Genomic DNA, 12,580 nt, shown 5'->3' with positions numbered 1-12,580 from the left:
GATGAGACTGTGGGCTTGTGCAAGGACTTCTCCTGCAGCCTGTGGTGATTTAACATTTGTGGTGCTAAGAAGCAGGTTCAAGCAGCAACATGAATTATATCCGCGGTAATATTAAATTTCTCTTACATGACAAACCACTTGCAATTTTCAGCCTCTGCTGTGCTCTAAGCAAAAGTGGTGCTTTTAATTTTTTTATTTTTTTTTAATTTAGTCAGTGGAAATTTCTAAAGTGATTATTTCTATGAATCTATTTTCTGTTATACTTTCCAAGCAAACTGTCACTCATTGAAGGGTTTCCACATCCACCATGTTGTCCAAGTGGCCTGAGACAGCAACTCTCTCCTTGCCTTGAGCCAAGGTCATGATGGTCTTGTTCCTTTAGTGTCTCATCACTCAAGTTTCGTGAGCCATAAATATTCACAGACACATCCATTCAGTTACATGCTTTCCAAGCTCTACTGTATTTTATCCTTCCTGTCATGCTGTCTGATCTGGCTGGTTGGTGTAAATATTGCAGGGTTGAAGCCACATAATCTGACCTGCTCTGTGGGAACAGATGGAAACAGGCACTTTCAGAGATGACAGAAGTAGAAGACAACATGGGTGGCAAATAGTAATCTACGGAAATATGAGAATCCTCCTTTGTCATAAGAATCTGCTTGTGGGTTTTATATCTTAGACTGCCTTTTGATTACTTTCTGATGCTCATTGTATATTTCATCATTGACATTCTAGATTATAGGCATGCGCATTATCTGTTTTTTTAAGGTAAAGCATAGGCTCAAAATGTTGTATTCTGCTTTCCTATATTTCAAGTCACATTTTATGAAGTACCCTGTACAACCACCTACATTGTCTGGAAGTGGATCTTGCTCTACCTCATCTAGCCCAGTGTTCTTCATGTTTCAAAGCATTGAATAATGCATTTCCAACTGACCAAGTGCTGGGAATTTGGATAAGTTGCAGTAAAAGCACACAGCAAAACCACATAACTGTTGTCCTCAGAAGGGAGTAAAAGGTCTGTGGCTGTCTGTAAGTAGCTGATTTCTTCCACTGAGAGGTATTTATTTCCCTGCTTCTGGATGGCCATAAATAAACAACCACTCAAACAGAAAATTTACAAGAGAAACCACAGCCTTTTTTGATGCGTCGGTGTCTCTTCTTCACTCAATATACAAATTCTTTCTTTTTTGTTTTGGCCATGTTATCCATCTTCTCTGATAGCTCCAAAGCGATGATAACCCTTGGAGAGGAAGAGCTGCTCAATGCTGCGAGATTTCTCCCTGCTCTGCACCAGCTCTGAAGAACCAAAGACCAAAGGCCAGCCATCTGCCAGAATGTTGAAGCTATGAAGGGACTACGAGATAACTGGCTTCTGTCTGAAGTGCGTTTAAGATCTGTCATAGCCATACATCACCATTGTCTGCTTGAAATAGGAAAGTGAAAAAGTTTTCAGTCTCTCTAGCAGGTGAAGATGGAAGAAGCTTTTATTTCTTTTTTTTCAGGTGTTCCCGTGAGCAGAATGAGGAAAGAAAATAGAAACTTCACAGACAGTGAATGAACAAGTGACTTAAATGAAGAGGAAAATGCAGGAGGGTTTCTGCATTTGTTCATGTGACACCTTGTCATATCTACTGCTTATTTCAGTTAGAGATTTTTCAGAACAATTGCCATCCTTCAGGAGCATAATATTTGGAGTAGAATTCATTGTAAATCAGCTGTTGCATCCGGAGCTCAGAACTGCGCCTGGAAGTGACTGGAAGCTCTCCCTGCTCCAAGGTGACCTGGAAGCTTACAAGTGGAACTCAAAGGATTTGAAATTTAGATTTAAAGAAAGTGTGATGGAAACTTTTCCAAACAGATCGAGCTGTTCAATGGTTTCATGAAATGCGCTTTATAGCTTTCATTTGCAAACTCGGGTTCTGTGGACTTCATAATCTTCCAGAAAGATTCCTAAAAGATTATTCTGCTTAGATATTGTATAAAACTCACTAATTACTTTGTGGTGAAAAATAGGACATTTTGCTGTGTGAAAATACATTATTATGTTTTTATACCAAATATTTTAGTGCTTAACGTTTTTTTCTGCTGAATGCATGAAGAGTTTTGTTTCTTCTTTTTTCCTGAGATAGTCATAAATTTGTGTTCCCTTAACCTAACATGAGGTACACCTTACCAACTGTATGGTTAGCATACACTATCACAGTCATAATGTCTACTATCTAGTTGTATAAAGATTATTAATAACACATGAATAGAGGGTATCAGCCCTTTTAAAGAGGAACCATGACCAGTTTTCAGCTGAAGAAGAGATGTCAGATTACTTTTGTTGGGGAAAACTGCAAGGAAAGGATTTGCATTAGTCTGTCATTCTAACAAACACTTTATTTTTCTCTCTGCTTTCAGAGGCTGGCAATAAGAAGCTAAAGAGCACGATACAAAGAAGCACAGAGACGGGAATGGCTGCAGAGATGAGAAGTCGTATGGTTCGACAGCCAAGTCGAGAATCCACTGATGGCAGCATAAATAGTTACAGCTCTGAGGGCAAGTAAGTGGCATTAAAAGTATAGTAAGAAAAGCTTCTGGTCTTTTAAAGAAAGCTTGGGGTGTAAACAGAGGCCCCAGCTTGGGCTATGTGTGCAGATTCTTCCTCATGAGAAAATATTAGCAAAACTAAACTATTTGGGTCATGTAATATATTGAAGATTGAAACTGAAGGAGGACTTTTTCACATTTCACATTTTCCCTGCTATCTTGTCAGACATTTTGTTCATTAAAAGAGGACTGAATTCAGACTGCATTATTCAAAACAAAACTTGTCTTTGAGTTGTGTTTGGATTAACTCGGAATTAAACTTCAGATGTTCTATGTAAATCCCTGTGATATGAAACTGTGTTCAGTAGTACTGTATACAAAGACAGTTTAGTTTGGACTTGGTCCAAGTCTCTTATTCAGAATTGTAAGACCAGACTCCAACTGTGCCATCAGCTAAAACCATGCACGCAACTGTGGGCAAATGGGGCAGCTGTTTTCATTCACTGCTGAATGACTAAGTCTCTAGTAAAGGATAACAAAGGCCAGTTTGACATAAAAGTGTGCATAAATACTGTAGCCTCCCTATAGATACCAATGGGTACCTTGTGTGCAGAGGCTCAGTGATCACCAGAGAATTCTTACAAGTTTTCCCTTGCAAAAATAAAAACTGGAGGTATGGAATTCTGTTTCACAGACCAGATAAAAAATGGACAGTTGGCTTCATCTTTTAAAATGCTTACGCTTTTACACAACTGGTGATAGTTTTTAAGAGGGACGAAGAGCTGTTCAACCATGATGGTGGCAAGGAGAAGTGTAAAGGTACAGTTACTCTATCATCAGATGATAGGGCACTACCTTTGCCCTTCAGCATTCCATTCTCCTATCCTTCATCTCTCTACAATGAACTGCCAGTCTGCAAGGCTCCACTCACTGTAGCAATGGAGAATTCCTCCAGTAAGGTACGGGAGACAGGCATGTTTTTCCAGTTAGCAGTACAGAAGAGATGGGAGCCCAGCACTGATAGAATTACAAGATCTTCTGGTTGATTCCCGATCATCAGGATGCCTAAGGTTTGTTCCCTGACTCAGTTTGCAATTGGCTTTAACCTGGTCCTTGGTCTCTACATCCCTATTCTAGTCTCTGGCTGGAGAGCTGGCTGAAGCTGAGTTTCCCCACTATTGGTTATTCCTCTGAAGTTTTTCACTTTTTTGTTTTGTTATTGTTTGGAGAATGTATATGTGTTCAAAAGAAAGTGGGGATTCTGGATTACAAAATATCAGCTTGGAAATGTACATATATTCCGTGTGAATGCAGGTCAGTCCTGAAAAATGGTGGACGTTATGTTTAGGTCTCATCCCCACTAGTACTGTCTGCCAGCTTATGGCTTCAGCTGCAACAATCAGTACATTTGATGTTTGTATTGTTTTTCCCTATTTATCCTAACTGATGCAGATGACATTTGGATATGTGCATCAATATAAAATTGTATTAAAAATTAAATCAGGCATTCAGAAATGTAAAGTAACAGGCCTCTGCATTTCATGACACTCCAGAACATTTTGTGGTTGTGCACTGTGAGCTGCTTCCCTTGTGTAAGAAGTATGTTGCAGGGAAATACTGTAGGACAATGGAAATTAATCCTGTTCTAATGTTTAATCCAATTTTACTTTCTTTCAGCTTAATATTTCCTGGGGTACGGCTGGGCGCTGACAGTCAGTTCAGTGATTTCCTTGATGGGCTTGGACCGGCACAATTAGTAGGCCGACAAACGCTAGCAACTCCTGCCATGGGTAAGAATAATATGTTATACATTAGATGAATAATAAAACAGTACCTATCATACACACTGCTAGACTACAGCATCAAAAAGACATTTACAAAGTGGCTTCCTTCACTGTAAACATAAAAATCCTGTACCTGGTCATTGGTATTTCTACTGGTATTTCTAGCATGCTTGCATCCAGAATGTGTTGAGAAACAATATTGCTGCATATGTGAAGTCCATGTTAATCTCATTTGCAGTTTGAAGATAGAGTTTGTACTTTCCTTCCCACTGGAAAGTTATTGTGAGTTCTCCAATCACTGTGAAATCTCAGCTGTTCGGCCTTTATATTTGATCGCTGCAGATCATACTGGACATGATGGATGGTTTCTTGCCAAACTCTGCACTTGTCCCAGCTTGGTTCATCCTGAAGTAGCCCCAGAATTTGAGATTTCTACCCACATCTACAATGCCCAGTTATTAGTTACTGATAACGTCGGTGTTTCTAATGACAAAATTCTTTGCCGCCTGAAACTATCTGCAATTTTCTCAGTACTCCAGACCAGTCTGGATAACCCTATATTAGTGTTAGCTATATCTTGGCTATGAATAGGGTATGAGTGCTGTGCAGCAGCACAATACTGTACAAGTGTCTTTGGAGAGGTTTTATATCTTTTTGTTTGCACCTGGGCAATTCTTAGGCATGTTTAGGATTCTAAGCCAGGAGTCCTTTATATGCTCCATTAACCATGCTGGAAATGCTAAGAGCCTAGTGCTTCAGTACAGCACTCTCAGAAGTATCAGTGAGAATATTTCCTAAATCAAAGTGTCTGTGCTGGTATGAATATAGGGGTCTAAATTTCTTTCATCTTTACTTTAATCTCCTATTTTTCTGCACATTCATTGAGTCACATGCTTGTTTTCATGTCTTTGAACTGTTTTGTTTACTAAAGACTCAGGTTTCAGCACCCCCAAAGTATTTTGCTGTGCTTTTTACAACCTTCACATCTTCTACACCCTGTTGCCATTGACAAATACTCGGATTGTTGCTCCCCCTTCTGGCTGCCTGTGCCGTGTATTTATTTGGTTGTGCAATACTGAGCTGTAGTCTTCATACTGCTTCTTGGAATTTTCCTTTAACCTGTTTTTAGTGCAACACAAAACATGTTTATTCAAGCAAAGTCTGACAGGTAAAACCTTTCCTGCTGCTCTATCATACCTCATGTAGCAAGATATAACCACTGCTTCTGTCTTCAAGCTTGCGAAAATCTCATGTCTGTTTCATTTCAAAATGCTGTAATTCCAAATCTAGAGCCCTCTAATTCTGTAATTCAGGTCTTTCTATTTATTTATTTATTTTTATTCAGAGTTTACATCTCAGATATATCCCCATACAGATGTAGATATATGCACAGTTCATTTATCTGCACTGAAGTCACAAAGCTACGCATGTTGTATTGATTCTAATTGATTCTAAGCGGCCTGTTAGATTTTGACCCAGCTGATTTCATAATAGATGGAATCGTAGAGATTCAACACTTCGAACATCAGCCCATAGTTAAAGTAACTTCCCATGCATTTTATTGCTCTTGGACCAATGAGTTTCTTCTTTCTGCAGGAAAGGTACTTTTTCAGAACTCAGGTAGGAAAACAACAGTTTGACTATGAGCACAAGCAGGTTTTAGCAAGCTGCATTATGTCATCCACAACAAAAATAGGCATGCAGTATTGATAAAGTTAGAATAATTATCAGGTTTGTACTTGTTAGAGCTCTTTGCAGTACAATTCTTTTGAGTTTCTGGAGAATAGGACATCATTCTCTGAAGCTAATGTGTCTGTGTGCCTCAGCTGGTTGGTGCATCTACCATACACCAAGGATCCCCTTAGGCAATTGAGGTACAGAGGGTTCAAAGTGAACCTCAATCAGCAATTCCTCTTCCTATTAATCAGACAAGGAACCATTGCACTCCTAGCTCTTACATCTCAGATTGAAGACAGAAATGTCCAGCTGAGGGAATATCTGAATGTGAATTTGGGTTTTAGGCTGTTGGTATTTGGGACTGCTGCTGGGTAAGCAGCCCTGTGTGAAAAGTCTCTAAGTAATTCATGATGTGAAATGAAGAAGATGGTGTTTATACTGAAATGTTGCTGTAAATGTGCTTGCCCCCATGGGCCAGAGGTCCATTTTGTTCTAGGTTAAGGACAGATAAATCTAAGGGATCAGGGGAGGTGACAAGCACACTCAAGGAGCAGACCAGTAGATCACTAATCTTTCTGTTTCTCTTTCTTATACCCTATCTCCCAGGTTGTTCTGCTTCTCTAAAATGTTCTTGCTTCTCCCTCAGGTGATATCCAGATTGGCATGGTGGATAAAAAGGGCCAGTTAGAAGTAGAAGTCATTAGAGCCCGTGGCCTCACACAAAAACCTGGCTCCAAATCAACCCCAGGTAAGGGAAAAATAAACTGGGGATTGGAGGCTTTTTAAGTACCTTGTTAGATGTAAATACATATTATTTGTGAGGGATGTATGCATGGATAAAAACTTGTTATCAGTCAACTTCCTACCAGATGCATCTGCTAATTGCATGCCACTCTTCAAGAGATTATTTTTAGCAACTCAAAACCCATTCTGGAAGGAACATTTGAAGACATATTCCTATGCATTTTAAGCAAGTCATATCTCATGGAAAGGCTTTGTCAGTGTACGCAAAGTCCTTCGTGTTTGTTCCCCATCAAAATGAGATGAAAAACAGATGACTGAGCTTTGAACAGCTTAGTAGACTTGCATGTCATAGTCTTCTGTATGCAACAGTGCTTAAAGAATCTTGCCTGTTATGCTAGTGCCTGTGTCAGTAATCTGTATAATGAGTGAAATATCATTTTATAAGAACATTTTTGATGCCCTAGTTATTTATAGAAATCTTCATTAGGTGGGATATATAATCATTACTACAAGCATCGCTTACTGTAACAACAGGAACACTTGTTTTAGGTAACACTTTGACAAAATAGTACTTTACAACCTCCTTGGGAGCCTAAGACAAAAGAGCAGTTAGTGTCTGTGTTATTCGAATGACTTAGCTTTAAATATTCCTTTCTATGAAATATTTAAGTCTTCTGTTGTGCTCAATCTCTGACCCTTACATAGTGGCTCCAACTTAGCTATCAGAGACAGTTGATTCCTGGCAAAGGAAAGTGTTTTTCGAATGACAGATGAAACAGTGAAACAGACTTGTTATTAATAACATCTTGGATCGTTAAATGTGAAGGTTATAAAAGTTAAATGGGTTCCTTATGGTCTGTGTCATTTATTTAACAAGTGTAATTGTATTCAGACTATACAACAAAGATAGCATGTCTTGTTCTTTCTACTCATCTTCCTTTTATGGCATCTGTCCTCCAGCTCAGATGTGCAACATAGAAGTTTTTAAGTCCAGACATAAAATTCATGATGTTTTGTTTGCAGCTCCATATGTCAAAGTTTATTTATTGGAAAATGGAGCATGTATAGCAAAGAAGAAGACAAGAATTGCACGGAAGACCCTTGATCCTTTGTACCAACAGACACTAGTTTTTGATGAAAGTCCGCAGGGTAAAGTTCTTCAGGTCAGTTCCTTCCACGTCCCATTTTAGGCTATCTTTTGGTAAAGCGCTTGTATGTTTACTTTAGTTTCAGCAATATACGCAAACCCATTTCGACTCACTAAGTATTTAATTTTCTAAATATCAGCAAACATATCCTTGCGGCTTGTGATTTCTGACCTGTGAAATGTCGGTCTGTATTAAACATTTCTCTTTTGTTGACTCTTGCTCCTGTCCAGACATTAAGTTTTCCTAGAAGAAGGAGCAATCATTCACCCTTAAGAAAAACATTTTCCTTACTATAGACATGGTGACATACAGCAGGAGTGAGCATGGCTCTTTGAACCGGACTAAACCTGTATCTTGTGTTCTTACAGGTAATAGTTTGGGGAGACTATGGCCGAATGGATCACAAATGCTTCATGGGAGTTGCCCAGATCCTTCTGGAGGAATTGGATCTGTCCAGTGTGGTAATAGGCTGGTATAAATTGTTCCCACCTTCATCACTAGTGGATCCAACCTTGACTCCCTTGACACGCAGGGCTTCCCAGTCGTCTCTGGAAAGTTCAACTGGTCCTCCCTGCATTAGGTCATAGAAGCAGGTGCTTCCTGATAAAACATCACCCAGGATAACAATTGGAACCAGATATTCACGCAATCAAAAACACTGTTGGAGAGAGACAATCACTTCAGTTTTTGCTTGTAGTAGTTACCCAAAAATATGTCTGAATTGTTTGTCGAGAGACGGCTTACACTGATGGAACAAAACTATACAACATACAGCCAAACTGTTAGCAGCTATCACTGATGCTTATAATGATCCAAAGCCAAACAAAAAGTTAAAAAAAAAAGAGAGAGAGATAAAGGGATCTTTAGGTTCAAATTAAGTCAAATATGAGTCAAACTGGAAGCTCTCACTCTGTTAACAACGTTGTGTTTTTCGCATTTTGACAGAGCCCTCAAGCAGTGTTGTTAACTTCCTGGTGTTTCAGCAGTTTTTCTGTATTTGTTACTTCCACTAGTTTTTTGCCATGTGATTCTGCTAGTTTTGTAGAAGTCCTCACAATGCTGACAGAGACCCTTCCTTTCTTTTTCTAAACCAAACAAACAAAACAAAAAAAAAAAAAAAAAAAGAAAAAAGAAAGAAAAAAAAAAGGGCTGAAGCATATCTCTGTAAGCATCATTAAAGTGTTGAGCAGCCAGTTGTGATTCCAGCACGTTCAAATCGTTTCTTGGTTCTGGTGCTTCGAAGTGTCCCATGTGGGAACCCAGAACAAACAAACAACCAAGGTTATATTCTTAAAAGTAAGGAATCATCACAGTGCCACTTTTTCTTTGTAAAAAGCAGATATGTTTGCATTATATATACTAACTTTTATGTTTATGATGTTTTGCATGGAAGAATTTTGAAGAATTCTGCAACTAATGCTGGGGACTGGTATAAAGCAGCTTTATTCTTAATTTTGACATAGAATATGTTACTGGTAATGCAGTTTTCCTCCTAGAAACAGAGAGGGAATACTTATGTTTCTGTGTATAAATGTATATTTGACTTCCCAAAATGTTGACCCGGAATGGATTGAGCATATGACACTTTCAGCTGTACCCAGGCTTCTCTGACATGTGTCGCTCCAGGCACATCTTGTCTGCCCTGGATAGAGCATGGTATGAGTTGTTCAGTGTTTCACTGGAAATTCCAGTTGAAATATTCTGCACTTACTAATGTTTTTATCAAATTTTAGTTTACATTTCTTTGAGATTGATGCAAGCACAAGGCTTGATTTTTTAACGCAAGATATCTTACTTTTTGGAGAAAAAAAGTCAAATTTCAATTTGCTTTTTATTCATTTGAGTTCTTCTTGGCCTTGAAATCCCTTGTGATATCCTGTAAATGTGCTAAAAACTGCAGATTCTGCAGGTGCATTGATATGTTTCCCCTCCTTTTACAGGCCATTCGATTTTGTGATCACACAAATAGAGCAGCATGACTTGGAACTGTTCAAAGCTGCATGCACGTTTTGTAAAAAGAGATGAAAAAGGTTATTTAATAATGTATGTTAGTTCCACATAGGCCAGCTTGTATGTTGCATGTACTTGTACAGTTTGCTCGTAATTACTATACTGAAGTAACCAAGAAATCTAAGCCATCCATTTTTCTTATAGACATTTTGCAGGTTTTAGCCAGGCTAGGTCTGTGAGTCTGGTGCTAAATGTCTATAGATGGACTTTATTTTTTACCCTATGGAAAACGTGATGTAGTATGGACCAAATTCCTTCTAATAAATATTTTGGTGTAGATTCCTACTGTGGGGTTGTAACACATGTAGAAACTGTGTACACACTAGGTTTTAACTCATAGACATACTGCCTGCACCAAGTGAACTATTTATTATTACTCAACACGTTGGAATTACTCTGCCCATCTTTCCATAGGGCACAGATTGGTACTGCTCGACCTGCTGAGCAGGAAGAACTCAAGCATTGGTGCACTACTACTAGATCCTGTTCTGTCTTAGTGGCCAAAAACCAACTAGTTATAATTCGATAGTAACTTTCTATTCTGACCACTTGTCTTAACACTCCCCTGTGCTTTTAAATGAACTTCCAACTCATATTATGTAAACATGTTTAATAAAATTTCCTTTTCATGTCCAGTGTAGTAGTTGTGCTCTCTGTATGTTCTGAGGTTCATCTGTGATTCTGCTCGCTGCAGGACTGTGTGAAATGTGTTAAGGAACAGTAAACTGATAAGTAATTTCTATGGTTCGTTTGATCGATGTAATAGTGTATGTTGAAATCTGGGGCCAGAATCTGAGGCCTGGTGAAAGTTGTGTTTGGTTGGCTGCCTTCTAACCATGAAAGGAGCCAAACTGTGCTCTCAGTTACTGAAGCAGGCCGATTAAAGTCACTTAGCCAAATTACAATCTGGTGAAATCTGATCAGTTTATTGGCAGTGAGTGTTGCTACACCTGCTTGTACCAGGGCAGCAGGATGGTGTGTGTCAGTCTGGGGTTCGGTGTGTGCTGAGCCTCTAAGAGGTGAGAACAACTTCTTATCTTTTGCTCTTTCTAAACCCAGAAATATGCCATTGTACTGCAATGCCACTATGGATCCTGCTTTATAGAAATTTACCTGAGAGCAGAATTTGGCACTAAATTTTATTAGAGAATTAAAGATTATGTATGTTGTTTGATTTTAGTTTTCCATGTCCCACAAATACCTGATCACATCTAAAAAAATACCATAAAGACAATATTGCCTCACTTTGAACACTTTTGTTTATTACTTTATTTAACTGAATACATGGTTAAGCTATTGAAAAAAAAAAAAAAAAAGAAAAAAAAAAAGAATAATTAAACATGCTAAATCTCTGAACAAAAGACATGTTATATCTCTGCTTCTGTGGGGTGGGGCTGATCTGCTTACGTGTAGAATTTGTCATACTGTTGCAAAAATTCCCCTTTCATAAATCTCATGTCTCTGTGTCCAGTACAAGGATATCTTTCCCATGCTGATTCTTAGTAATAAGTAAAATTTAGCATTTCTTATTCCCTCCAGAGCACAGAAAATCAAAAAGAGCCCAACACACTGAACTATTTCATTTTTGGTGTTTCTGATGAACAGTGCTCACACTTCAGGACAGAAGCAGTAGACTGCAGTCTAGGTCAAATAAATTACATGCTGATCTTCTTTTCCAGGGACTGTTGCCTTTTGAAAACACATTGCTGGTTGCTATAATATGAAGAAAAAGTCACTTCTTAGTTCCCTCCTGGTTTTCTCTTGAGAACGCACTGCTAAATTATACGCAATGTGCAGGAGAAAAGATACTAAACTTAAAATCCTTGGCATATAAGCAGGCAATTGTTTTCCTTGTGATGAGCAAATGCTCAACATTTTGTATTGAAATGCAAATGTAGCGTCCCTCTTTGTGGAAGGAGAAAAAGCTTTTGGCCTTGACTGTTGTATTAGACAGAGAGCCATCAGAACTGTTCTGAGTGGGTAGGACAACCCATAGCTTCTTCACCTCCTTCCTGTGTAATTTCCAGAATAATGATATATGTGTTTTCATTGCCTTTTTTCACTAACAAATGACAGTCCCAGAAGCTGATTTCAGCCTAGGATAGAGATTTCAGATTGTTCAGCCTGAAGCAGGCCTCAGAGAGACTTTATAGCAGCCACCTGTTAGTTAAAGAGCACCTACCAGAGAGATGGGGAGGAGTTGTTTATCGGGGACTGCAGTGACATGACAAGAGGTAATAGATTTGATCTAAAAGAGAGGAGATTTAGAATAAGAAGAAAATCTGCACTCGGAGGGTGATGAGGCCACTGGAACATGCTGCCCAGAGAAGATGTGGATGCCCAGCCCTGGAGGTGTTCAAAGGCTAGGCTGGATGGGGCTTTGAGAAACCTGTCTAGTGGAAGGTGGCCCTACCCATAGCAGGGGGTAGATGATCTAGATGAGCTAGATGATCCTTAAGTGCCATTCCAACTCAAACCATTCTATGATCATAAAAATGCTATGATTCAGTGTTTCTGGAACAAAGAAAACTTCCAAGTGGATCTTAAAGTGGTTGTTCTGTGTCTTCAGGATTCTACCAATAACCAGTGACTTGTCCTATATGAAGTCTGCTGCTCTTTTGTGTCTGTTTTCTGCTCCTATAAAGCTGCAGCCCCACTGTCCATATTCCACTTAACTCCATC

The 12,580-nt window shown here is 38.9% G+C and overlaps 1 protein-coding gene across 50 annotated transcripts in view; it reads left to right on the top strand.

The window, feature by feature from the left end:
- RIMS1 (regulating synaptic membrane exocytosis 1) overlaps positions 1 to 11,259 on the top strand; it is a 275,646-nt gene extending 264,387 nt beyond the window's left edge. For all 50 annotated transcript variants that reach the window (XM_085543816.1, XM_085543807.1, XM_085543815.1 and 47 more), the window contains 5 exons: positions 2,407 to 2,548; positions 4,213 to 4,325; positions 6,643 to 6,744; positions 7,764 to 7,903; positions 8,257 to 11,259. In XM_085543816.1, coding sequence (XP_085399942.1) covers positions 2,407 to 2,548; positions 4,213 to 4,325; positions 6,643 to 6,744; positions 7,764 to 7,903; positions 8,257 to 8,475 — 716 coding nt within the window. In that variant the 3' untranslated portion in view covers positions 8,476 to 11,259. The remainder of the gene's footprint in view (positions 1 to 2,406; positions 2,549 to 4,212; positions 4,326 to 6,642; positions 6,745 to 7,763; positions 7,904 to 8,256) is intronic.
- Positions 11,260 to 12,580: the final 1,321 nt, after the last annotated feature.

Source organism: Coturnix japonica, chromosome 3, assembly GCF_054131305.1.
Source record: "Coturnix japonica strain WE chromosome 3, WE-NBRP24, whole genome shotgun sequence".
Taxonomy (NCBI): Eukaryota; Metazoa; Chordata; class Aves; order Galliformes; family Phasianidae; genus Coturnix; species Coturnix japonica.
The sequence above is the reverse complement of the archived record's forward strand: the minus strand, read 5'-3'. Positions and strand labels throughout refer to the sequence as shown.